The sequence below is a fragment of the Sceloporus occidentalis genome, unplaced genomic scaffold, assembly GCF_023333645.1.
Source record: "Sceloporus occidentalis isolate IW3139 unplaced genomic scaffold, rSceOcc1.0.p SCAF_7, whole genome shotgun sequence".
Classification (NCBI taxonomy): Eukaryota; Metazoa; Chordata; class Lepidosauria; order Squamata; family Phrynosomatidae; genus Sceloporus; species Sceloporus occidentalis.
In genome coordinates, this window is record NW_028316987.1 from 96,846,564 (window position 1) to 96,870,581 (window position 24,018).

Below are 24,018 nucleotides of genomic sequence, written 5' to 3' on the forward strand. Positions count from 1 at the left end.
GAATTTTAATTTTTAATGTAATTTTTAGTGGTTGTTCTTTTCTCTTTTCTGGCGGAGGAGGCTGTAGGACTGAAATGCAGCCAGAGGAGGGCGCCCGAGAGCAAGCCCTGAAGCTCTTTCCCCAGTGACGTCACAGACCGCAGAGAGGATAAGAGGACCAGGAGAAGCCTCGCTAGCGACACCCAGCGGTGGCGCATAGGGCTAACAGACCGGAAAGCGAGCGGTCGTGGCCTGGGTTGTAAGAGCAAGCCCTGGGTGTCCCTTTTGCCAAAAGGCGGCTTAATAAAGAGACACATTTATTATTTAAAAGGATTTAATTTCCCCCCGAAAAATGTGAAAAAACGATTAATGTATTAAATGATTATTGTAATTATTGTAATTGTTTTCATTTTCTATCTTCTGCCTCTGGAGGCTGCAGTGTACAAATGCAGCCACAGGAGGGCGCCAGAGAGCAGTTCCCTGGAGATTCTGGGGAGTCTCCTTCATTGGAGGCCCTTAAGCAGAGTCTGGATGGCCACCTGTCGGTTAGGCTTTGAGGGAGAGTTCCTGCATGGCAGAGGAAAGGGGTTGGACTGGATCAGGGCCCTTTTTGGGGTCTCTCCCAACTCTATGGTTCTATGACTGAGAGTTCCTGCATGGCAGAAGAGAGGGGTTGGACTGGATCAGGGCCCTTTTTGGGGTCTCTCCCAACTCTGTGATTCTATGATAAGAAAGCCCAGGAGGACAGATTGCTTTCTGTAGGCTTGCAAGGCGGGTTAACGGTAGTTTGCTCTGTTAACTTGGTCTTGATTTCTGAATATCCATTCCAGCCCCTTCTTCTGCCATGCAGGAATGCGTAGAGACCTAGAGATGGAAAGGATCCCCAAGGGCCATCCAGTCCAGCCCCTTCTTCTGACACTTTAACTGCCATGGCATTATTATTATTATTTTATTAATATAGTGCCCCATCCTATGGAATCACAGGGTTTTTAGTTTGTTGGGGAACCAGAGTGCTGTGAGAGAGAAGGCTATATAGAGAGCTATCATTGCAAAGGCTGCATCTGCACTGCAGAAATATTGCAGTTTGAGACCACTTTTAACTGCCCCGGCTCAGTGCTAGGGAACTCAGGGAACTGTAGTTTTGTGAGACATTTAGCCTTCTCTATCAAAGAGCTCTGGTGCCACAAGGAACTACAATTCCCAGGATTCCCTAGCACTGAGCCAGGGCAGTTAAAGCGGTCTCAAACTAGATTATTTCTGCAGTGCGTTTTGGACCTGTAACTCTGGAGACCTGGAATTCATCAGTGATACCTTTATTGTCCAACCGTAATGTCCAATATACTTGCTGCAAGCTTTTGAAGCTCCAAGTATATTGTGCATTTCGGTTGGACAATAAAGGTATCACTGGGCCTGATTCCCACTACCTTTTAAACTGGATTGCAAATCAGTTTGAAACGGTTTAAATGACCCTGGTTTACACTTGGACCGGGGTGGGCCACACACTAGACCTATTTAACCCATATTAAACTAGACCCATTTAACCTGCGCTTTGGATAAACCGATTCTGCACAAGTGTGAACCAGAATCGATTTAAATCTGCCCTTTGATTGGCCGGAACGGGTCCAATTTGAATCGTTTTGTTCGTCAATGTTAATCACGAGTGGATTAATTGTATTTTATTTTGCAGCAAGAAAATGCAACCGGGGCAAATGTAGCGTGAACCGCGCTCCGCTGCCAAACTGATCCATTGATTCGGATCATGAAGCGATTCATTTGTAACTGGGGATACGGCCATTGATGAATTTTTGTTTGTATTTCTTAAATGGCCAGCCAAGCTGAATGTTTTCTGGAGACCAGGGTTTGATTCCCTTCTTGGGAAGGACTTGAAGGCACACAGCAGCAAGATGCACCCCAAATGTCCCCCTAAACCTTTGCTCTGTCGAGGCCAAGGCTTCTTCCTCTTCCCTGACTTTTGCTTCATGTCTTTTGGGAGCCAGAAGCCACGCGCCGTCCTTCCTCCTCCTTGCAATGCGGCGGGTGCCAACGGCCAAAGGAAACGCCAGTTTGTTGGCCAATTCATCAAGGTGGGAGATCGGTCGGAGGAGAAATCTGTGGTCTTTCTTGCAAAACCATCCCCAGGATGGAACAGCAGGCAGCGAGAGGGAATAGAGGACGCAAAGATGGAGTCAGCATAGAATCACAGAGCTGGAAGAGACCCCAAGAAGGGCCATCCAGTCCAACCCCATTCTGCCATGCAGGAATTCCCAATCAAAGCATCCCCGACAGATGGCCATCCAGCCTCTGCTTAAAGACCTCCAAGGAAGGAGACTCCACCAAAATCTCCGAGGGAGGAGTGTGTTCCACTGTCGGACAGCCCTTACTCTCAGGAGGTTCTTCCTAATGTTGAGCTGGAATCTCTTTTCCTGCAGCTTGCATCCCTTGCTCTGGGTCCTGTTCTCTGGAGCAGCAGAAAACAAGCTTGCTCCCTCCTCAATATGATATCCTTTCAAATATTTAAACAGGGCTATCATATCACCTCTTAACCTTCTCTTCTCCAGGTTAAACATCCTGAGCTCCCTAAATCTTTTCTCATAGGGCTTAATGGTTTCCAGACCCTTCACCATTTTAGTCGCTCTCCTTTGGACATGCTCCAGTTTCTAAACTTCCTTTCTGAATTGTGGGGCTCAAAACTGGACACAGGATTATTCCAGGTGAGGCCTGACCAAAGCAGAATAGAGTGGCACTATTACTTTTCTTGATCTAGACACTATACTTCTATTGATGCAGCCTAAAATTGCATTGGCCTTGTTAGCTGTTGCATCGCACTGTTCACTCATGTTCAACTTGTGGTCCACTTGGACTCCCAGATCCCTTTCACATGGATAAATCTTGTTCCTCATCCTATATCTATGCATTTCATTTTTGTGCCCTAAGTGCAGTACCTTTCATTTCTCCGTGTTAAAAGTTCATTTTGTTAGCTTTGGCCCAACTTTCTAGTCTATTCAGGTCATTTTGAATTTTGATCCTGTCCTCTGGGGTTTTAGCTATTCCCCCTAATTCGGTGCCATCTGCACTTTAAATTGGACCTCTGCTCAGATATCCTCCAACTTTCCTCATTTGGCAGCAATAATCACAGTTAATCCTTGACCATCCCACCATCTCCTTTGCTTTTAAATAACAGCCTGGCTTCTGCATCTCTTCTTCCTCCAACTTGCTTCAGTGGCTGCAAACTGAGTTCAAAACCCAAAAGGTACAGTTGGCCCTCAACATTTGCAGCTTTGACTTTTGAGATTTGACTATTTGCGGTTTTGATTAATATGTTCTCTCTAGCAATCTCTAGGTGCAACTCTGTAAGGTTGCCATTGAGTTGTGCTGGAGAACTTAGAAGTTATAAACCATCCTAGGCACAAAATGCTGTTTGAAAACACTGAAATCCTGGACTATGCCAACCACTAATAAGTCAGGATGCACAGGGGAGCCATTGAAATCCACAAACACCTGGACAATTTCAACAGGAAAGAGGAATCCCTTAAAGTAAACAAGGTTTGGCTACCAGTCCTGAAAGATAGCAAGATAAAGACAAATGCAAATGAGAAATCTCCCAGGGTCAGGGGTTTCCCAGCAGACAATGAGCACTAATCAAGCAGACATTAGTCCTCTTGCGCAGACCCTCACCCCCTGAGGACTGCCATCAGCAACCAACGATACACATGCAAATCACTCCTGCCTTTCCAGATCATACAGTATATACTGTATAGCCAAGTCCTTTCCAGGCAAACATTCTCTGAAGATGCCAGCCACAGATGCTGACAAAATGTCAGGAAGAAACTCTTCTAGATCATGGCCACAGAGCCCCCCCCAAAAACCCACAAAAAACTATGGCCTTTGGAGAGTTACTGAAATGCAGCCTCAGTTGCCCCCTTTTTAAAAATGGAGCAAACAGCAGCCAACCTCACAGAGCCGTTGTGTATGGATTCACATGCAAAAGAGAGAGATGGGTTTTCAAACGGTTTTAATGGTCTCTGGTTGTAATCCTGCAACTGCAAGGCACTGCAAAGTGTTCTAGTTGCACATGCAGAATTGCATTGCACATGGGCATGTAACACCCCTTCTGCATATTCCTTTGAGCTCCTTCAGCCTTCTCATAGCAAATCCATGGCTGGTGGATAAGAGAAGCATCTGGCTGTGTCTCTGTAGCCAGACATGAAACGATTACTACATCTTCCCTTCTGAAAAGCCTGGAGGACTCCCTGAGGATCTCCATGCCTCCAACTCAGCTTCAACCTCTGGCAGCCCTATGAAGGAGAGGCCTCCAAGAAACTCTGTTAGGAAGAGGACCCAGAGACCTGGCCGTGTGGTTCTGCAATATCAGTATGCAAGAGGGTCTTGCAGCACCTCTGAGACTGACTCTGGAAGAACTTGTAGCATGAGTTTCTAGTCCTTTGATGTCAAAGGCGCTTCAAGACCCCTTTGTATTCTGTTATGAACACTTTGGCTTCAAACTACAAGAAAAGGGACTCCTCCTCAACCTTAGGAAGACCTTCCTGATGGTAAGAGATGTTCAACAGTGGAAGATGCTGCCTTAGAGAGCAGTGGAGTCTCCTTCTTTGGAGGTTTTCAAAGAGAGGCTGGATGATGGCCATCTGTCGGGAGTGCTTTCGTCGGGAGTTCCTGCATGGCAGAATGGGCTTGGACTGGATGGCCCTTGGGGTCTCTTCCAACTCTGGGATTTTGTGATTCTAGGTCTTGCAAAGTCACATTTTCCTCAATTGACCGATAGTGAAATCTCCCTTTTCCTACTTCCCATTTTATGAAGCTTTATTGTCTTTTTCTCTTTTGTTACTCCAGACTAGCAAAGGCATATAGTGCATTCGGAAGGCTTCACAAAAGAGTCTGGAGTAACAAACACTTGAGGCGAAGCACAAAAATCAGTGTGTACAGAGCCATTGTACTGTCTATTCTCCTCTATTGGTCTGAAAAGTAACAATATGACACTCTGCTCAACCAAATGGAGACAGGAGGATCCCCTTCAGACTGTGAGATGTTTGTGTGTCTGTTTCCAGTTTTGTGCAAGACTGCTGCTGCAGAGCCCTTAGTGAGGCGCAAACATTTATTGTAGGCTTATCAAACCCATTATATTGTTAAAATATGATTGCTCATTCATGCTGTCCAGATGGCTATCTAGCATCTTTTTAGAAACCTCCAAAGAAGGAGACTCCACTGCGCTCCAAGGAACATCTTCCATTGCTGAACATCTCTCACCATCAGGACATTCTTTCTCATGTTGAGGTGGGATCTCTTTCCCTGTAGTTTACATCCATTGCTCCATTTTGTCCTGTTCTCTGGAGCAGCAGAAAACAAGCTTGCTCCCTCCTCAATATGACATCTCTTCCAGTATTTAAACAGGGCTATCATATCACCTGTTTCTTAACCTTCTCTTCTAAACATACCCAGTTCCCCAAGCCGATCCTCATAGGGCTTTCATGATTTTCAGACCTTTCCCAATGCTGGACAACAAAAATAACAACTATGGAAGAAATACATAAATTCAACCTACAGAATGAGGACATTGAAATAGCTAGAGTTCTTGTACCTTGGATCAAAGATTGGCCAGAATGGCGATTGCAGTCATTAAATTAGAAGAAGACTAGGAATGGGAAGGGCAGCTATGAAAGGACCAGGAAAGATCCTAAAGAGTAAAGATATGCAACTGAGCCCTAAAGTTAGAATAGTCCAGTCCATTGTATTCTTCCCCATCACCGTTTACGGATGAGAGCTGGAAGGTGAGGAAAGCAGATAGGAAGAAAACCAGTGGTGTGTATATTGAGCATTGCTTGTCTCACTGGGAGAGTAAAGGCAGAGGGAAACCAGGCCAACAAGTGGAGTAACTCCATGTTGGCCTGTTATTTCCCAAGACAGGGAGCATAGATGTTTAAGGATCCTTGGTCCTACAAATATTGCAACCCCCTCCCCCCAAACTGCTGCCCCCTTAAGAGCCACGTAAACAGCAGCCATGTTGCATCATATATATATATATATATATATATATATATATATATATTTCCTGGAGAAAGAGGAAACCATCCCAGGAACCAGCCAAAATTTAACCATCTGGGGAGGAGTTTGATAAGCCCCCCAATATAAAGGCATTGGAGAGAAATAGGTAAGTCACCTCCCATCACAGCTGGGCCTTCTTTGGGCATCTTCCAAAGAAGTCGTCTCTGCTTTGAGAGTAAGTATAAAATAATTGCTATAGGTTTTAATATCATTTTAAAAACGCTCCTGTAGTTTCTGGATGCATGCTATTATGAAACTAAAAGGAGAAAAGAAAAGAAAAAAGGAAGGAAGAAGGAAGAAAGGAAGGAAGGACGAACTAATTAGAAGGCTTTTCTCATGGAGGATCAGAAACAGACTAAATCAGTAGTCCCCAAACTGTGCTCGTTAAGGGATTTTGGACTTCAGCTCCCAGAATCCCGGACTATTGGCTAACATGGCTGAGGTTTCTGGGAGCTGAAGTCCAAAATTCCTTAAAGGACACTGTTTGGGGACCACTGGACTAAATTAAGGACAAGGGAAGTGGCAAGTTCAAACAATGTTTTTGACCATGCTGGGCAGGAATCAATTACTTCCCTCAATTTTGGAAATTATGTTTCCATTAATGTAGGCTAAATAGCATAATGTTATTTTAGCCTGCATTAATGGAAACATACTTTCCAAACTGAGGAAAGTAATAGTCCCACTAATGAAATGCATAGATTCAGGATGGGGACATCTGGCTTTAGGAGACTTAGGGGTTCTAGGAGTCCTAGTGGATCACAAATTGAACATGAGCCAACATCTAAAAAGTCCAATGCGATTTTAGGCTGCATCAATAGAAGTGTAGCACTATATTCTGCTTTGGTCAGGCCTCACTTGGAATAATCCTGTGTCCAGTTCTGGGCATCAAAATTCAGAAAGGATGTTTAGAAACTGGAGCCATGTGTCCAAAGGAGGACAACTAAAATGGTGAAGGGTCTGGAAACCATGAAAACCCATGAGGAGTGACTTAGGGAGCTGGGAGCTGGAAAAGAGATCGTTAAGAGGTGATATAATAGCCCTGTTTAAGTATTTGAGGGGATGTCATATTGAGGATGGAGCAAGCTTGTTTTCTGCTGTTCCAGAGAATAGGACACCATTTGGAGGTCTTTAAGCAGAGGCTGGATGGCCATCTGTCAGGGATGCTTTGATTGAGATTTCCTGCATCACAGAATGAGGTTGATGGACTGGATCAGGGCCCTTGGGGGTCTCTTCCATCTCTAGGATTCTATGGCGGGTTACACACCGCCATAAGGGACATCCTTAGGACGTCCTAAGTTTAAAAAGGGGCGTCACTTCTTGATGCCCCCAAGCCTAATACGTCCGGAGGACGTACAAGATGGTGGCGCCCCATCTATATGGGGGCCGCCATGATGGCGTCACGAACGCGCCGCCTCCAAACGAGGCGGCGCGGACGTGATGCCGTCGCTCCACGCGAGGGCGCTTAGTGCGCCCTTTCGTCGGAGCAGGAAGGAGCTCCGAAATGGAGCTCCTTCCTGGTCTTACATCGCTGGGTGCAGCCTTTGGATGGCTGCACCCAGCAACGCAAGGGAGAAAGGGTCCAAGCGGCCCCTTTCTCCTCCTCCCCGCCACTTGAAGCCCCAAGGACACCCTTTTCCAGGCCTCGGGGAAGGGGCCTTTTGCCGCTTCCCCGCGGCCTGGAAAGCGGCGGATCGGGTCCTTAGCGGCTGCCGCTCTAACCACTGAGGCCCCGATCTGGCGGGGAAAGGGGCGGGTGCAGGCTGCCGCTTTTCAGCGGTCTGTAACCCGCCTATGATTCTGTCAATCTGTCCTTCTGTCCTTTTCCCTTGCTTTAGGTACCTGGCATTGGGTGCCATAATGGGGCTTTTTGAAGGGCCTGGTCTCCTTTCCTTGGTGATGTTGGCAGCTTTGGTACCCGTATCTGAGCTGGCATCAGTCACTCCGCCTCCTCACATCAAGCCCAGGTACATCCATTTCCTCACCCAACATCGGGATAACTCCAACACAAACACCGGAGGAATGTATTGCAACAAGATGATGGAGAAACGAGGGCTGACTCGTCCAAACTGCAAGGAAAGGAACAGCTTCATCCATGCCTCCGATACGGACATCAAAGCCGTGTGCGGGGATCAAGGGGAGCCCTATGGGACCCAGCGCCGGAGCTGCAATAAATTCCGTGTCACCACTTGCACCCTGAAAGGCGGCTCAACCCGTCCCCCTTGCAAGTACACACATGACAACAGGCCTCGCTTTATCGTCATTGTTTGCGACGAAGGGTTCCCGGTCCATTACGACGAAGGCAAAGTCATTGTAGATGAGAAATGGCCATGCAAAAAGTAAACTGGCCTGCTTTCCTCTCTGCCTATTCCACTATGGCCGCTTCCCTAGTAGCTTCTTTCTTCCGTCCCCGATTCTTGATTTTGACAAAATAGAAAAGCAGCTGTCATTATTAAAATCTTTCTATCGCAACCTTTGTTTCCTAAAGTCCAGCTCCGGACTTCTTTGCTAATCTTTGCCAACCTGTATGCAAGGGAAACAAATACATCTTATCTTGTCTTGCAGCATTCCAAGTCTCTTGTAGTCTTCTATTACTTTAAAAAAGAAATTTGCTTTTCAGGAGCAAGGAGGAGGAGGGGAAGGATCAGGGCAAAATGGAATTTATATTTGTATACTAGGCTTGTCACATCTCCAGAAAAAACAACAACCAGGCCTTCTCATGGATCTTTAGCAGCACTTTTGCTATCCTGAATTTGGGTGGGTGAAGAACTGCTGTTAACAAGGAGCAACGGTTTGATTTATTGTGCAAAAAGCCTCAGGAGATGTCAAGAATAACCTTAAAATCAAATTGCTTCTATGTGCAAAAGAAGCAAGGGCCAATTTCTTTGACCTGTTTTCAACCATCTTCCCCAGAGAAGATATTTAAGCAGGATTCAGCCTTTGCCATCTAGAATCAGCAATTGTTGCATGCTTTCAAGTCATTTCAGACTTAAGGGGACCCGAAGGCAACCCTATTTACAGTGGGCCCTTGGTATCTGCTTGCAGGATGGCACCCCCCAAGGCACTCTGGTCCTGCCAATGGATCTGTATCCCAGTTTCCTGTCCCTGGTCCTTTGGAAACCTCCCTTCCCTCTCGCCTGCAAGGGGACCTGAGTTGCCAAGTGTTGGTTGCCGTATAATTACTTACACACACACACACACTCTTATATATTTATATACTTATATTCCCTGCCTCTCCCACGCATTGAAGTGGGATTACATCAATAAAAAACTACATACACATACAAATAGATCAATAAAATACTGCTATATAATACATAGCTATAGTCAATAGAATAATAAAATTACTATTAATTCAACAAAAACTATATTCTCATCTGGTCATTCAGTTCTAAACACTGAATAATCCGGCAATCATAACCAGAAGTGGAGACATAGGTTTTTCAGTCCATGTAGGATTGGGTGGGTAGGTTGGCTGGAAGAGCTCCGTCTTAAGTGCCTTCTTAAAGGCATCTAGAGTGGTAATAAGACGGATCTCTTATGGTAAGCTGTTCCATAACTGAGGAACCACAGCAGTGTATGCTCTTTGGGAAGTTGTTTTTAGTCTAGTCCTATAATATTCTAGTACATTCTTCCCTGATGTTCTGAGAGTGTGGGGCGGATTGTGTAGGGAGAGGCGTTCCCTTAAGCAACTCAGGTCTGAGCCATGTAAGGCTTTGAAGGTAATGACCAACACCTTGTACTGCGCCCGGAAGCTAATTGGCAGCCAGTGAAGAGATTTTAGTATTGGTGTTATATGGTCAAACCTAGATGTACCAGTGACCAATCTGGCTGCTGCATTTTGAACCATTTGAAGCTTCTCAACTTGGTACAAAGGTAGCCCCATGTAGAGCGCATTACAGAAATCAAGACGAGAGATTACCAGTGTAAGCACCACTGCTTCAAGGTCCTTTTGGTCCAGGTAGGGACGCAGTTGGCATATCAACCAAAGTTGGTACCAAGCACTCCTAGGAGTACTGCCAAACTACGCACTTCATCCTTTAGGGGAAGTGTGACCCCGTCCAGGATTGGTTGACAAATCTCCATCCCTGGACCAGGGGTACCTATCGCAAGCACCTCCGTTTTCTCTGGATTCAATTTGAGTTTGTTTTCCCTCATCCAGTCCATTACCGACTCAAGACAGGCATTTAGAGGGGAAATGCCACCTTTAGTCACTGCAGCAGTCTGAGACATAGAGAAATATATTTGGATGTCATCAGTGTGCTGATAACACTGTGTTCCATGTCTCCGGATGATCTCTCCCAGCAGCTTCACGTAAATGTTAAACAGCATTGGGGACAGAATTGCGCCTTGAGGGATGCCTGATTTGAGCTCCCCCCTGGAAGAATAGCTGTCCCCAAGCGACACCATCTGGAATCTGCCCAACAGGTAGGACCTGAACCACTGCAAGGCAGTGCCCCCGATACCTATCTCCCTCAGGTGTTCCAGAAGGATACTATGGTCAATGGTATCAAAGGCCACTGGGAGGTCCAAAAGCACCAACAGGGTCTCACTTCCCTCATCGATGCCCAGATGGAGATCACTGACTAAGGCAACCATGGCTGTCTCCACTCTGTATCCTGCCCTGAAGCCAGTTTGAAATGGGTCCAGATAATCGGCTTCATCCAAGACAGCCTGGAGCTGGAGAGCAATTGCCCTCTCGATCACTTTGTCTAAGAATGGTAGAAGGGAGACTGGCCTTTAATTGTTTCTCACCAGAGGTCCAGGGAGGATTTCTTTAGGAGCAGTTTAACCACTGCCAATTTTAATTTTGATGGAAATTTCCCCTCCCTGGTGGATGTATTGATTATGGATTGCAGTAATGTTATCACTGCATCCCTACCTGGGCAGTCAACCAAGATGGGCAAGGAGAGAGATGGCACATTGTCCTCCTTACACTTCCTAGCAGCTTGTCCACTTCATCGATATTTACAAACTCAAAATGATCCAGATTAACATAGTCCATAGAGTCACTGTACAACTCTTGTATAGTTTCAGTTATAATACCAGCGTCCAGATCCACTCTTAACTGAGAGATTTTATCTGTGAAAAAGTCATTAAATGTGTCACAGTTGGTTGTAGTAATAAGTTTAGTGTGGGAGGCAGTTGAGTTAGCTCTTTAACCATCCTGAACAGCTCTGCTGGATGAGACTCTGCAGACATAATACGTGCAGCATAGAAACAGTTCTTTGCCACATCTATTGCCACACCATGGGAATCTAGATAGTCTCTATGGTGTATCTTGTCAGATAAGCATCAATGTTTCTGCCAGCAGCACTCTAGTCATTGCACAGTCCACTTCATTTTATGAAGATCTTCTGTGTACCATGGTTTTCTATTTGAAACGGGCTGGAAAGGACGCTTAGGAGCGATACTGTCTATAGCCCTAGTAAGATAGTTATTCCATGTATCAACCAAGGCTTTGACAGAATCGTCGTCGTTCCCAACCATAAAACCCTCTAGGGCGTCCTGGAACCTTTTGGGTTCCATCAGCCTTCGAGGACGGACCATTCTAATAGGGTTCTGTGTAGTGGCCTTCAGTACCACTTTGACCAGAAAATGATCTGTCCATGACAGGACAGAGGTATGGATTCCCTCTGCCCACGGATATTCCTGATCCGTACTAAAGACCACACTGAGTGTATTACCAGCACAATGTGTTGGAGCTGAGACCAGTTGGGACAGGCCCATGGTCCATGAACTCCCAAGCTGCATCTGTCAGATTTGATAAGCCGGACTTGAAGGGGATGTTGAGGTCCCGCAGGACCAAAAGCCTGGGAGACTCCAACACCAGCTCCAAGACCAGGAGCGTCATCTGGGCCAGGGACTCTGTTAGGCCACGGGGTAGATGCTGTGCTCACTGAATCCCCAGACTGTCCCTGGCCTTCAGGGTCAAGTAAATACACTCAATGTGATCTGTTTTCTGGATAGGTCTCCTGGTCAGGGTGAAGATAGATTTATGGACCAAGGCCACTCCATCCCCTCGCCCACTTTTCCTCACCTGTTCCTTAATGGTATTCCGCTGGGAGGGTTTTAGCCCAGATCACACTGCTGTCCTCCCTCAGCCAGGTTTCCGTAAATCAGGCCAGGTTGGCATTTTCATCTTCCAACAGATTGTACAGTATGTGGGATTTGTTTCTAACCGACCTGGCATTACAAAGGATCAGTGTGAGAGTCTGTGGTATGGTTGGGTCGGCCCTCGGTTCTCTTGGGATAACAGGGTGAATGGAAGGCGAGATAGATTTCAGGCATCGATCTCGTATACCTTGGCAGATCCAAGGATAGCAACAGGAGGGATGTTGGGAGCCAAAGCAGAGGTCTGCTACCCATCTGGTCCTCCAAAATGTCCCAAACAGGACCCTCCTGTGCTGAGAAGGTGAGGAACAGAAGTCTGGCAAGATGGTGATCTGCACACTGGCGTTATATTATTGTGGTCCTATTTACTACTACTACTGCTATTATCATTTCATACTCTAACAAGTATTACTGACCAGAGTTTTGGACCATTAAAGATTCAGATTCTATCGGAATCTGTGAGGTATCATCAGATAATCTTGGTGTATTTTAATCTGTTGCTTCCCACCTTGATCCATAGGGAGAGGCGAGTCATAAATAAATATTATTATTATCATTATTATTATTGCTTGTATTATTACTATTATCATTATTACTATTGCTATTATTATTATTACTGTTATAATTTGGCAGCTTCCAAGCAGTGTCACTTTTTGGAGCTGTGCTGTTGTGATCCTGTCCACAGCAATTTCCTTCAAGCCTTTTGCCAGTCCATCTGGAATTGCTCCCAGAGCTGGTTTTCTTTTCCCAATGATTCTCCATTTGTCAGTCTTGATATTTTCTCACCTTTTCTCTCGCTTTGTCTTCAAATCTGATGTCTCCCTGGAATTGCCACTTTCTTTTCTCAACCCCAGTTACAGCAGTCATAACATAGCCTTATTCTTATTTTCTGTACTTACATCCAGACTTTCCCCCAGCATGATATACTGTAAGCCCTCAGTATCCACAGATATTTTATCCATAGATTCAAGCATCCACAGCTTGAGAATATTTTTAAATATATATAAATTCCAAAAATAAATCTTGTTTTTGTCATACATAAGGGCACCATTTCACTATGCCATTGTATTTGATAGGACTTGAGCATCCACGGTTTTTGTTATGCTTGATGGGTCCTGGAACTAAACCCCAATGGATACCAAGTGTCCACCATAAACATAAACACAACAACAATAGCGACAATGATGCTGTAAGCCAAGGTGAGTCAACAAGATGATAATCATTAACTGTTGCTGTTGTGATTAATGATGATGGTGATGATGATGATGATGATGATGATGATTGACTCACATTGGCTTGCAAGATTAAAACAAATGCTAGTAATACAGCAATAGCAAGTACATTTCTATTCTGCTTATCAGTGCACTTGAGTGGTTTACAATGTGTAGTCCAATTGCCCCCAACAAGATGGGTACTTGTTTTAGCAATCTTTGGAAGGATGCAAGGATGAGTCGACCCTGAAGCCCTGAGATCGAACTCACACCCTTGTGGCTGCAGTACCAGCATTTAGCCCATTCCAAGAAAAGGCATGCTGCTTGTATATGCATGCACTTTTTTGACAACATCATATGTAAGACCATTCAATGCATGCTTGCTCTTGGGCAAGTGTCAACATCTTCCCAGCCCAGGCACAATCCCAGCAGCTCACCTTCCTTGGATGCCGTTGTGGCATTGGTCTCCTCTTCCTCTTCTTCAACCTGTTCATGTCTTGACTCTCCTTGTGCATTTCTGGCCAGGGAGCCATTGGAGGAGCCAGGGCTGGGAGCTCTTGTGGTGATCTCCTTGAGGCCCTGGATCAGGCCCTGGAGGGGGCTGCCCCCAGTTGCTGCCTCTGTCCAGAGAAAGACCCACAACAGGGATGTCAGCAGTCAAGCCCTAGAGCTCCTGGGTGTCAAATCCAGAACTTGGAAAAGTTCCCTGGTTTTGGGCTGTAACTCCCAGACGCAGATCCACACGGCACGGCCTTTCAGGAGCAAAAAGAAGCTGCTGCCATTTGGGCACTCTGACACCCGTGTGCCATCATGGTGCACCCCGTGTGGACAGGTGCACACCATAATGGCACATGGCAGCGAAAGTAAGGCTGGGCACATGTGGACACCCAGTCCTATCTAGCCCTACATTTGGCCCCAGGCCGGCACCAACTGCCGGTCTGTTTAGGGCCTTAGTCTTCCAGAGAAGCTGCACCCAAGCCAATGTGGGCAGGTACTGAGAATTCTCTGTTAGCGAATACTAGGCCTGGAGACCAGAGGAGTATATCTGAATTCACTAGCAGAAAGAATTATAAGTACTTCTCACAAATCTACAAATCTCAGGATACTGGAGGATGGAGCCATGGGTGCTAAAATGGTATGAAGCTGCTATAAGTGCACAGTGTGGGCCTCCTCATCCTAGCACAGAGGGATGCAGGCTTTATAACACACACAAGACGCACATACATGTTAGTGTATATTTGTGTTGAAAATGTTCAGATGTGACAATGGTTGCTAAAGTTTAAAATTGTTTGCAGCTGAAGACAAAAGCCTAGGCCGCAGACAGAATGTCCAAGGACAACGGAACAAGACAAAATGTAAACAAAATGCATTAACATGCATCTTTTTACTTTTGGGATTTCAGCAACAATGCATTTCTGACATCACTTTATTTGCACAATTGCATGTGATACTCATTTGTGCAACTACTTGCCATTTCCGCTTCATTTGCGGGATGCTTTAAATGTGCTTTCATCTCTCTTTCTTGCCGAAATTAGCCCAGTGTGATAAACTCCTTCGATAAAAAGAATAGGTTTTTTTAGATTTGCGGCTTTCATCCTTTCACAGGGGTCCTTCTCCCCTAAACCCAGCAACTGTGGAGGTACCATTGTATTTGCATTCAATTAATTCAGCAAGGAGGAAAGAGGAGAGGAAAAGGAGGAATCTTGCTTTTCTTCCCAGTCTGCTCAGCCAAAAGCAACCTGTGGCAGACTCTCCTAGCTGGCCTTCTGCCATCTTGACTATGCTCTGATGATGTCTGGAGACATGTGTCCCAGTCTTCATCCACAAAATATTGGAAAGGATGATTTGAGAGTATGTTTTGAATTTGAGAGCCAGTGAGGCAGAGTGGTTTGAGTGTTGTACTGTGACTCTGGAGACCAGGGTTCAAATCCCTGCTCCACAATGCAAACTTTGGGCAAGAAGTCACACTCTCTCAGTCTCAGGGAAAGGCAACAGCAATTCCCCTCTGAACAAATCTTGCCAAGAAAACCCCATGATAGGTTCGCCTTAGGGTCACCATAAGTCAGAAATGATTTGAAGGTACACAAAACACACACATACATGCAATTTGAGCTTCTTTGGAGGAGACCAGGACTTTGGTCTTGTTGGAGTAGACCCACTGGACCAATGAGATTTACCCATGTGTTGATTCACCACCATTCAGCAATGCATTTGGGGGACCTGCTCTGATTTATAGGATCTGGGTCTAGGATTTTATCATCAGACTGAGTCTCTTTTGGGGCTAATTGCTCTAACTTGATCCCCAACAGGGATGCTATGAAGATCAAGGAGATGGAGCCCTTGGTGTGCAACAAGTGTGATGGACAGCGTTTGGAAATGGAAACTGAGCCACACTGCCTTGGTTTTGGCACGTCGGGTGTCCCTTGGATTAAAGCCTGTTGTGGTCAGCGTGAGCAGATGCAGATGAGAGCACATTAGGAGGAATAGCTAAATACCCCAGAGGAGAGGATCAACATTCAAAATTGTTGTAACAGTGGATTTGAAAAGAGACTAATTGAGACCAGGTGCTATAAATAAGGCATTATCTCTAAATACCTAAAAGGGTAACAAACAATATATGCAACAGAATCATACAAAACCCATATATACAAAAGATACAAAACAAACCATAGTAGTAATGGCAAACATAATAATAACAAGTAGCAAATAATAATACAAACTACATAATATAAGCAAATGGCACAAGTAGAATGCACAGAAAAGAAGGCTGAGAATAGAGTGAACAAAAGAGGGAGAGAGGAAGGCTCACTACAAAGCTACCTTTATTAAGGCTCAGAAGTGGATTAGAGCTAATGCATAGACAGCTGCAGGTCCTCTGTGTTCTCAGTAGCTCTCCATTAACCCTCCAATTGTTATTAACCCTATAATGGCTCAAGGGTAGAGCTTGTTGCTATTCCAACAAAAATGACCTGAATAGACTAGAAAGCTGAGCCAAATGAACTTCAACACGGAGAAATGTAAGGTACTGCACTTAGGGCAGAAAAGTGAAATGCACAGATATAGGATCATGGAGACTTGGGAATATATCACACTGAGATTTGTAGAGCTTTTGCAGCTCAGTTCCGACGTGAATGTGGCTCCAACGATGCGAATTCAAGTCATAAAGTGAATGTGTTATCAGATGCAATTCCTCTCTATGGGCGCGCCTTCCGTGGGGCTTCCGCAGTGATTCCAAAGTGACCCCTTATTTTGGTGAAATTGGGAAAAAAGTGAATTCACCAAAATCTGCTTCTAAGCTCACTTTGCTTTCACTCCGAATTGGTCTGGTGTGGAAGATCACTCCGATGACGCCCCCTTGGCCCCCTGCATCCTTCTCCGTCATCCCACTCCTCCTCCTTCACCTCATCTGGCCCCCTCTGCCAACCTGCCACCCATCCCATCATCCCCTGACTGCTCCTGCATCCAGATCCTGACTCCAGTGACCCCCTGCGACCTATCCCATCATCCCCTGACAGCTTCTGCATCCCCCTCTCATCCTCTCTGCCAACCTGCCACCTATTCCATCATCCCTGGACTGCTTCTTCATCCCGATCCTGGCCCCAGCGACTCCCAGTGAGCTATTCCATCATCCTTTGCCTTCTCCTGCATCCCAATCCTGGCCCTAGCGACCTATCCCATCATCCCCTGACTGCTTCTTCACCCCGATGAAGGATGACAGCTAAGGAGGGGGCAGGGAAGTAGGGCAGCATCCAGAGCCCCACTGAGCATGTACAAGGGTGCCAATTTGAATTGTTGAACCCTCCGGTGTGGTAATACAATGTGCACTCACTCCCCTTTGCTTGAATCCGCATCATGTGACTTGCTTGGAATCAAAGTGACTCCGCTTCCCCCTCGATTCGGAAGGGCAACGGAAAGGCAACCAGGTATGGTAAAACATCACATTTTAACCTCAATCCGCATTGCTAGACAGGAGTGACTCTGGATCTGGTGTGAAAAAACATCACGTTTCACATTGCTAGAACAGGAGTGACTGCAGATCTGAGCTGCAAACCCCCCACGTGGGATATGCCTATTGGAGTTTATCACATGTGAAATTTGAACTAAAACCCAGAGCCAGTTTGAAGTGTGTGCAAGGGATATAGGAGTCTAAGTAGACCACAAGTTGAACATGAGTGAACAGTGCGATGCGGCAGCTAAAAAGGCCAATGCGATTTTAGGATGCATCAATAAAAGTATAGTGTCTAGATCAAGGGAAGTAATAGTGCCACTATATTCTGCTCTGGTCAGGCCCCACCTAGAATATTGTGTCCAGTTCTAAGCACCACAATTTAAAAAGAACATTGAGAAACTGGAGCCATGTGTCCAAAGGAGGGCGACCAAAATGGTGAAGGGTCTGGAAACCATAAAGCCCTATGAAGAGAGACTTATGAAGCTGGGGATGTTTAGCCTGGAGAGGAGAAGCTTAAAGGGTTATATGATAGCCCTGTTTAAATACTTGAAGGGATACCCTATTGAGGAGGAAGCAAGCTTGTTTTCTGCTGCTCCAGAAACTAGAACGCAGAACAATGGATGCAAGCTTCAGGAAAAGAGATTCCAGCTCAGCATTAGGAGGAACTTCCTGAGAGTAAGGGCTGTTTGACAGTGGAACACATTCCTTCCTCGGAGACTGTAGTGGAGTCTCCTTCCTTGGAGGTCTTTAAGCAGAGGCTGAATGGCCATCTGTCAATGGGGATGCTTTGAGCGAGAGTTCCTGCATGGCAGAATGGGGTTGGACTGGATGATCTCTGTGATTTTCTGATTCTGACATCAATAACAACAAAGTTCCAAAAGGGAGCTCTCTTTGAATGACCTTAAAGGACACTCCACTTTGGATAGTCATCTGGTTTTGTGGTTTGCTTTGGAGGCATGCGCTCTACTTTGCTTTGGGGGAACACATAATGTGAGGATTCGTTCTCACTGCCAGCCAAGAGTCTTCACTGATCCCAGAAGACAAAGCCCTCCTATCTCTGCTGGCTGGAGTCTTTCCCAAGAGCGTTGCAACCTTGCTCCCATCCTGCCCACCTGGCTGGTTTTGCAAGGAGGGTTTCCTCGGTTTCCTCTGCCCACCTCCAACTGTTCTCCCACTTTTCGGTTGGACTGACCACGAGGGCTTCCTGCTGGGAAGGGAAGGAAACCACTTGGGTGCCCCCAAAAGGAAGGAGGACGTTGGCCCACAGGAGAAAGAGCTATAAATAAGACAGCCCCAACCTCCAGGGTCCAGCTTTGTGCCACTGTCCAACTCCATCCAAGAGAAAGCTGAGAAGATGGTCAGGGCCTGGGCATGGATGCTGTTCCTGGGGGTGGCCACGGCGGCCCCTTCGCCACAGACGCCCACCAGCTATGACCAGGCTGTGGCCGCCGCTGTGGACACCTACAACCAGCAGCAAAAGCCGGAGTACATCTTCCGCCTCCTGGAAGCCGAGCCTCAGCTGGATTGGGTGAGTAGCCCCCCAGGTAGGGCCCAATATAAAACAGGAACCCTACCTCCCCTCCACGGCCAAGCAACGTCCCGGTCAAGGCGGCCAAAGCTGTTATGCTGCAGCCACCCCAAGACTGTGGAATGACCTGCCGGAAGAGATCCCACGGCTGAGTGCGCTGTCCACATTTAAAAGGGATTTCAATATAAGCTGTTGCTTTCATTGTTTTTTATTATTGCAAACTTGAAATGATTTGAAATGGTCTGTAGGACTGCTTCAATACACCATTCATTCCGATTTAAAAGGGCATGGGAGACCAGTCTCCTCCGGCAGGCTTCTCTGGATGATTTTTAAATAGAGAATTTTAAATTATGAGTCTTAGGAGTTTATCGCATGAAGGAGATCGGGAGTTTATCCCACAACTATTCTGGAAAAATCGCATAATTACGCAAAATGATTTCACATGCCATCGCACAAAACCTGCCATTAAAGTGGTCACAAAGAAGCATTAACACACATCTTTTTACTTCGGGATTTCAGTGACAATGCATTTCCGATATCACTTTATTTGCACAATTGCGTGTGATAATCATTTGCGCAATTACTTGCAATTTCCACTTCATTTGTGGGATGCTTTAAATGCCCTTTAATCTCTCTTTAATGTCAAAATCAGCCCCAGTGTGATAAACTCCTTAAATGTGGATTGTTTTCATATATGTATATCTTATTGTCCTTTAAAATGGATGTATGTTTTCACTGATGTGTTTTAAGTGATGTTGTTCGGTAATTATTTCCCCTCAATCTGTGGGAGTTGCAGGTAAATAATAATAATAATAATAATAATAATAATAATAATAATAGAGAAATGGCAATCCTGAGGCTGCTGCCACATTGCCAGGGTGACCAGATGTCCTAATTGCAAAAGAGAAAAAGGCATTGCAAAATGTAGGACAGTCAAGAAAAATGTAGGGCATGACCAAAGAAAAGCTAAAAACACTCATATAAATGTAAACGCTTGCTTCTTAGTCATGCTCAAAATGGTGGACATTTTTGAATTCCTCCTGGGGAGACGGTTGAAATGGAGGACTGGTCTCAGAAAAAGAGGACATCTGGTCACCTTGCGCATTGCAGAATTAATGCAGTTTGGCACCACTTTGATGGCCATGGCTACAACTGTATCTGCACTGCAGAGTTAGTACTGTTTGACACTGTTTTAATTGTCATGGTTCTGGCTGCATCTGCACTGCAGAATTAATGCAGTCTGACACTGCTTTAACTGCCATGGCTCAATGCTATGAAATTCTGGGATCTGTGGTTTTTGTGAGCTGTTTAGCCTTCTCTGTCAGAGAGAGCTCTGGTGCCACTGCAAACTACAAATCCCAGGACTACCTGTATGCTACCATTCAGCAGGAGAGGTACTAACCGATTCCTTCTCTCCCTGACCCCTCAAATGTCTCCCCAGCAATCCTCTGGAGAGATCACCCAGCCTTTGAAATTCTCCATCAAGGAGACCGAGTGCCGCGCCACAGAGAAGTCGGACATCACCCAGTGCAACTACAAGGATAATGGGGTAAGGGTTGTCTCCTTGCGGGGACTGGATGTCTGAGAATAGAATCATAGAACCATAGAGTTGGAAGAGACCGCAAGGGCCATCTAGTCCAGCCCCATTCTGACATGCAGGAAGTCTCAATCAAAACATCCCCAACAGATGGCCATCCAGCCTCTGTTTGAAGACCTCCAAAGAAGGAGACTCCACCTCTCTCCATTGAGGGATGTGTCCAAGTGTCAAACAGTCCTTACTGTCAGGAAGTTCCTCCTAATATTGCAGTGGAATCTCTTTTCTTGTAGCTTGCATCCATTGCTCCATTGTGTCCTATTCTCTGGAGGAACATAAAATAAGCTTGCTCTCTCCTCCATGTGAGACCCCTTCAAATACTTAAACAGGGCTCTCATATCACTGCCTAACTGTCTCTTCTCCAAGCTAAACATCCCCTGCTCTGCACTTGCCAGGATGCTCTGGGGCCAGACTGGGTATCCTGGTCCTGGGGCTGCCCCAGTCCTCCTCCATTATAAAGCTCATCCATTTTGGATGCCTGGTGGCTGTTAGAAACACGTCCCACACCTGGCACACCTGCTGCCGCCATGGGTTGCTTTGTTCTGAGGTCAGAAGGAGATGTCCAGCAACAATCCCAAAGCTGAGCACCTTGTTCTGAACTAATCCATCAGCCTCTGCTCTGGATCTCCCAGGAGGATCTAGGGTTCTCTGTTCTGGTGCCTGAGACATCTGCCATGGCCGGACATTGTGGCATTTGCCTGCAGCTCTTTAAAATGCTCAACGGAGAAGAAAGCGTGAGCTGAGTAAGGCTCAGTTCAAGGAGACAGAAAAGACTTCAGAAATGTAAAATGTAAAATATACATTAAAAAAACCCACATTCTTTTAAAATTTTCTTTAAAAACATCACACATCACCAAATTTTCACTTTAAGTACATGAAGTTATGTACCTGTCAATACATTTAGGCTGTGCGTATGACGTTGTAATTTTAATCTGGCTAGTTCTTTACATCACAACAATTTAGGAGTAACACAAGTATGAAAAACACGACTTCGGGTTCTGTATGGTCTGGTACGGGAGGCGGTCAGTGGGGTTTGTGTGACATCACAAGTTGCCACAATAGATGAGGCCAACCCTTGTGACGCCGCTGTCTCTTGTGCTCAAAGCCTGCAACTTCTCCAGTTGCTGACCACTCTTTTTATCTCTCTGGACAGCTGGACAGGGACTGCTCCGGCTTCTACTCCACTCAGCAAAGCCCACCGGCCATCATTGTCCAGTGCGAAGACGTGGACCAAGAGGTACCTCCTTTGCCTTCTGTTTCTTTGCCATCAAGAGGTGGCCAGATGCCATGTTTTGGGGCGGCCATTGCCAGACCTCTATGGGTCCCACCGCTGATCCCACTTGTGATAACCCTTGTCTCATGCTTTAAACGGCTGCCCCCTTTTTTTGTACTGACATCTTAAAGGCTTTGCAGGGCCAACCTGGAGGCAGAGGAATGGGCACATGCCAAGGGTGACCGGATGTCCTCACCGTAAAGGAGGACAAGGCATCATGAAATGTCAACATAAAAAAAAACCCGTAGGGCATTCCCAAATAAAAGCTAGAAACACACATATAAATCCATGCTTAGTCGTGCTCAAAATGGAGGACATTTTGGACATTCCTCCTGGACACGAGGCTGAAATGTAGGATATGCCCTGGAAAAGGAGGATGCCTGGTCACCCTGCCCATGCCATGCTACTGGACCTCAGCAAGTAAGGGAAAGTCAATTGCAATTCCAAACATAGCTTACAATGGGAAAGCAATGAATGGATTACATCAGGAGCTCTTAGATGTGAAGGGTATTAAAACCTGGTGTGTTATTCTGATGGGACAATGTGTGAATCTCTGGGTACATCTGGAGTGTAGAAATAATGCAGTTTGACACCACTTTAACTGCTGTGGCTGCATCTAACAGAATCACAGGATTTGTAGTTTGGTGCTGTAGTGGTTTGAGTGTTGGACTTAAGACTCTGGAGGTTGTTGTTGTTGTTGTGTGCCTTCAAGTCATTTCCGACTTATGGTGACCCTAAGACCATCCTATTATTGGGTTTTCTTGGCAAGATTTATTCAGAGGAGGTTTGCCACTATTGTTTTCCCCTGAGGCTGAGAGAGTGTGACTTTCCCAGGGTCAGCCAGTGGGTTTCCGTGTCTGAGCTGGGATTCGAACCCTGGTCCCCAGAGTCCTAAGTCCAATGCTCAGACCACTACATTGCATTAGCATATGACCAGGGTTCAAATCCCAACTTGGCCATGTAAACCCCACTGAGTGGGTTTGGGGAAGTTACATTCTCTCCTCCTCAGAGAATGGCAATGGCAAAGCTCCCTCTCAACAAATCTTGCCAAGAAAAAACAGTGACAGGTTCTCCTTAGGGTTGCACTGTAAGTCACAAGTAAGGACATATAACAGCAGCAGCAGCAGCAACAACAACAAGGGGCAACATCACTCTTTGGCAGAGAAGGCTAAAGTTCCTGCAAAAACTACAAATCCCAGGATGCCATAGGATGGAGCTACAGCCCTAAAACTGATGTCAAACCGCATTATTTAACCATATTTTATTGTGGATGGGAGAGTTTGGGATACAACGATGATAAGTTGTGATTATATTTTACTTATGCTTTCATTGTTAGCTGCTTCGATCTGTTTGGAGACTTGGGATAAAAATAAATTATTATTATTATTATTATTATTATTGTATCTATCTCTGTGTCTGTCTCTGTGTCTGTCTCTATCTCTACTCCATCTCCATTTCCATCTATCTGGGGACAGTATTACTACATACATGATAATACATATTAATGATACATATTATGTTTGTAATTACATACATAATAATGTGGACATTGTTGATCATTGTTGCGTTGTGGTTTCATTCCTTTGGGGCATTGTTGTAATAGCGTGTTATTATAATGTTAGTTTCTCCCTACCTAATTTTTGTGTGTGTGTTTTCTAAACTGCATTATTTCTACAGCGTAGACGCAGCCTCTGTCTCTCACACTTATAAGAAATGGACCCTGAGCCTCTTCCCTCCTCGCACCTTTCTCCTTTTGTGCCATGCCTTGAATCCCTTTGCAAGCTTTGGGCCAGGGACTTCCATGGGACTTGGGCTAAGGGTCAGATATTTAAAAAGGGTTATGAATCAATGGGCAATAACTAAAGTATCTCCTTGACGTTTCTCTGTCCCATTATTCCCGCTGCAGCTGAGCCGGATCACCCGCGGACGCTGGGGACGGTTCTGGGGGAAAACCAAGCGCTTTGTGAAGAAGCATGGCGTGAGCATTGCCTTAGGAGCCCTGCGATTCGGATAAGACAGTTCCAGACCAAAAAGGATGCCCAAAACGACCTCCGCCTTACCATGCTTAGAGTAACATCTATGCAGCAAAGAGAACAAGAAGCTCAGCTCTGGAAAGAACCACACTCCTCTTTTTCTGCTATTTCTCCTCTTGCCTAGATATGTGCCAATGAACGTGTAATAAAACCCTCCATCTCCCACCATAAAGCTGTCCATTTGTTTGTCTTTTTGGCCACCCATAGCATCCCCAAAACTCTTCTCCATCCCAAAGAAGTTGGTTTTCTTGCTATCTGCTTCCTTCACGTCCACTTTCTTCAC

The 24,018-nt window shown here is 45.7% G+C and overlaps 2 protein-coding genes across 2 annotated transcripts; both read left to right on the forward strand.

Moving 5' to 3' along the window:
- Positions 1–7,893: 7,893 nt before the first annotated feature.
- LOC149310191 (angiogenin-3-like) lies at positions 7,894–8,376 on the forward strand. Its single transcript, XM_089533943.1, has one exon. The coding sequence runs from the start codon at positions 7,894–7,896 to the stop codon at positions 8,374–8,376; it is 483 nt and encodes a 160-aa protein (XP_089390069.1).
- A 10,285-nt stretch (positions 8,377–18,661) lies between these two features.
- LOC149310192 (cathelicidin-2-like) lies at positions 18,662–23,716 on the forward strand. Its single transcript, XM_089533946.1, has 4 exons — positions 18,662–18,835; positions 20,277–20,384; positions 21,583–21,666; positions 23,609–23,716. The coding sequence occupies exons 1-4, from the start codon at positions 18,662–18,664 to the stop codon at positions 23,714–23,716; spliced, it is 474 nt and encodes a 157-aa protein (XP_089390072.1).
- Positions 23,717–24,018: the final 302 nt, after the last annotated feature.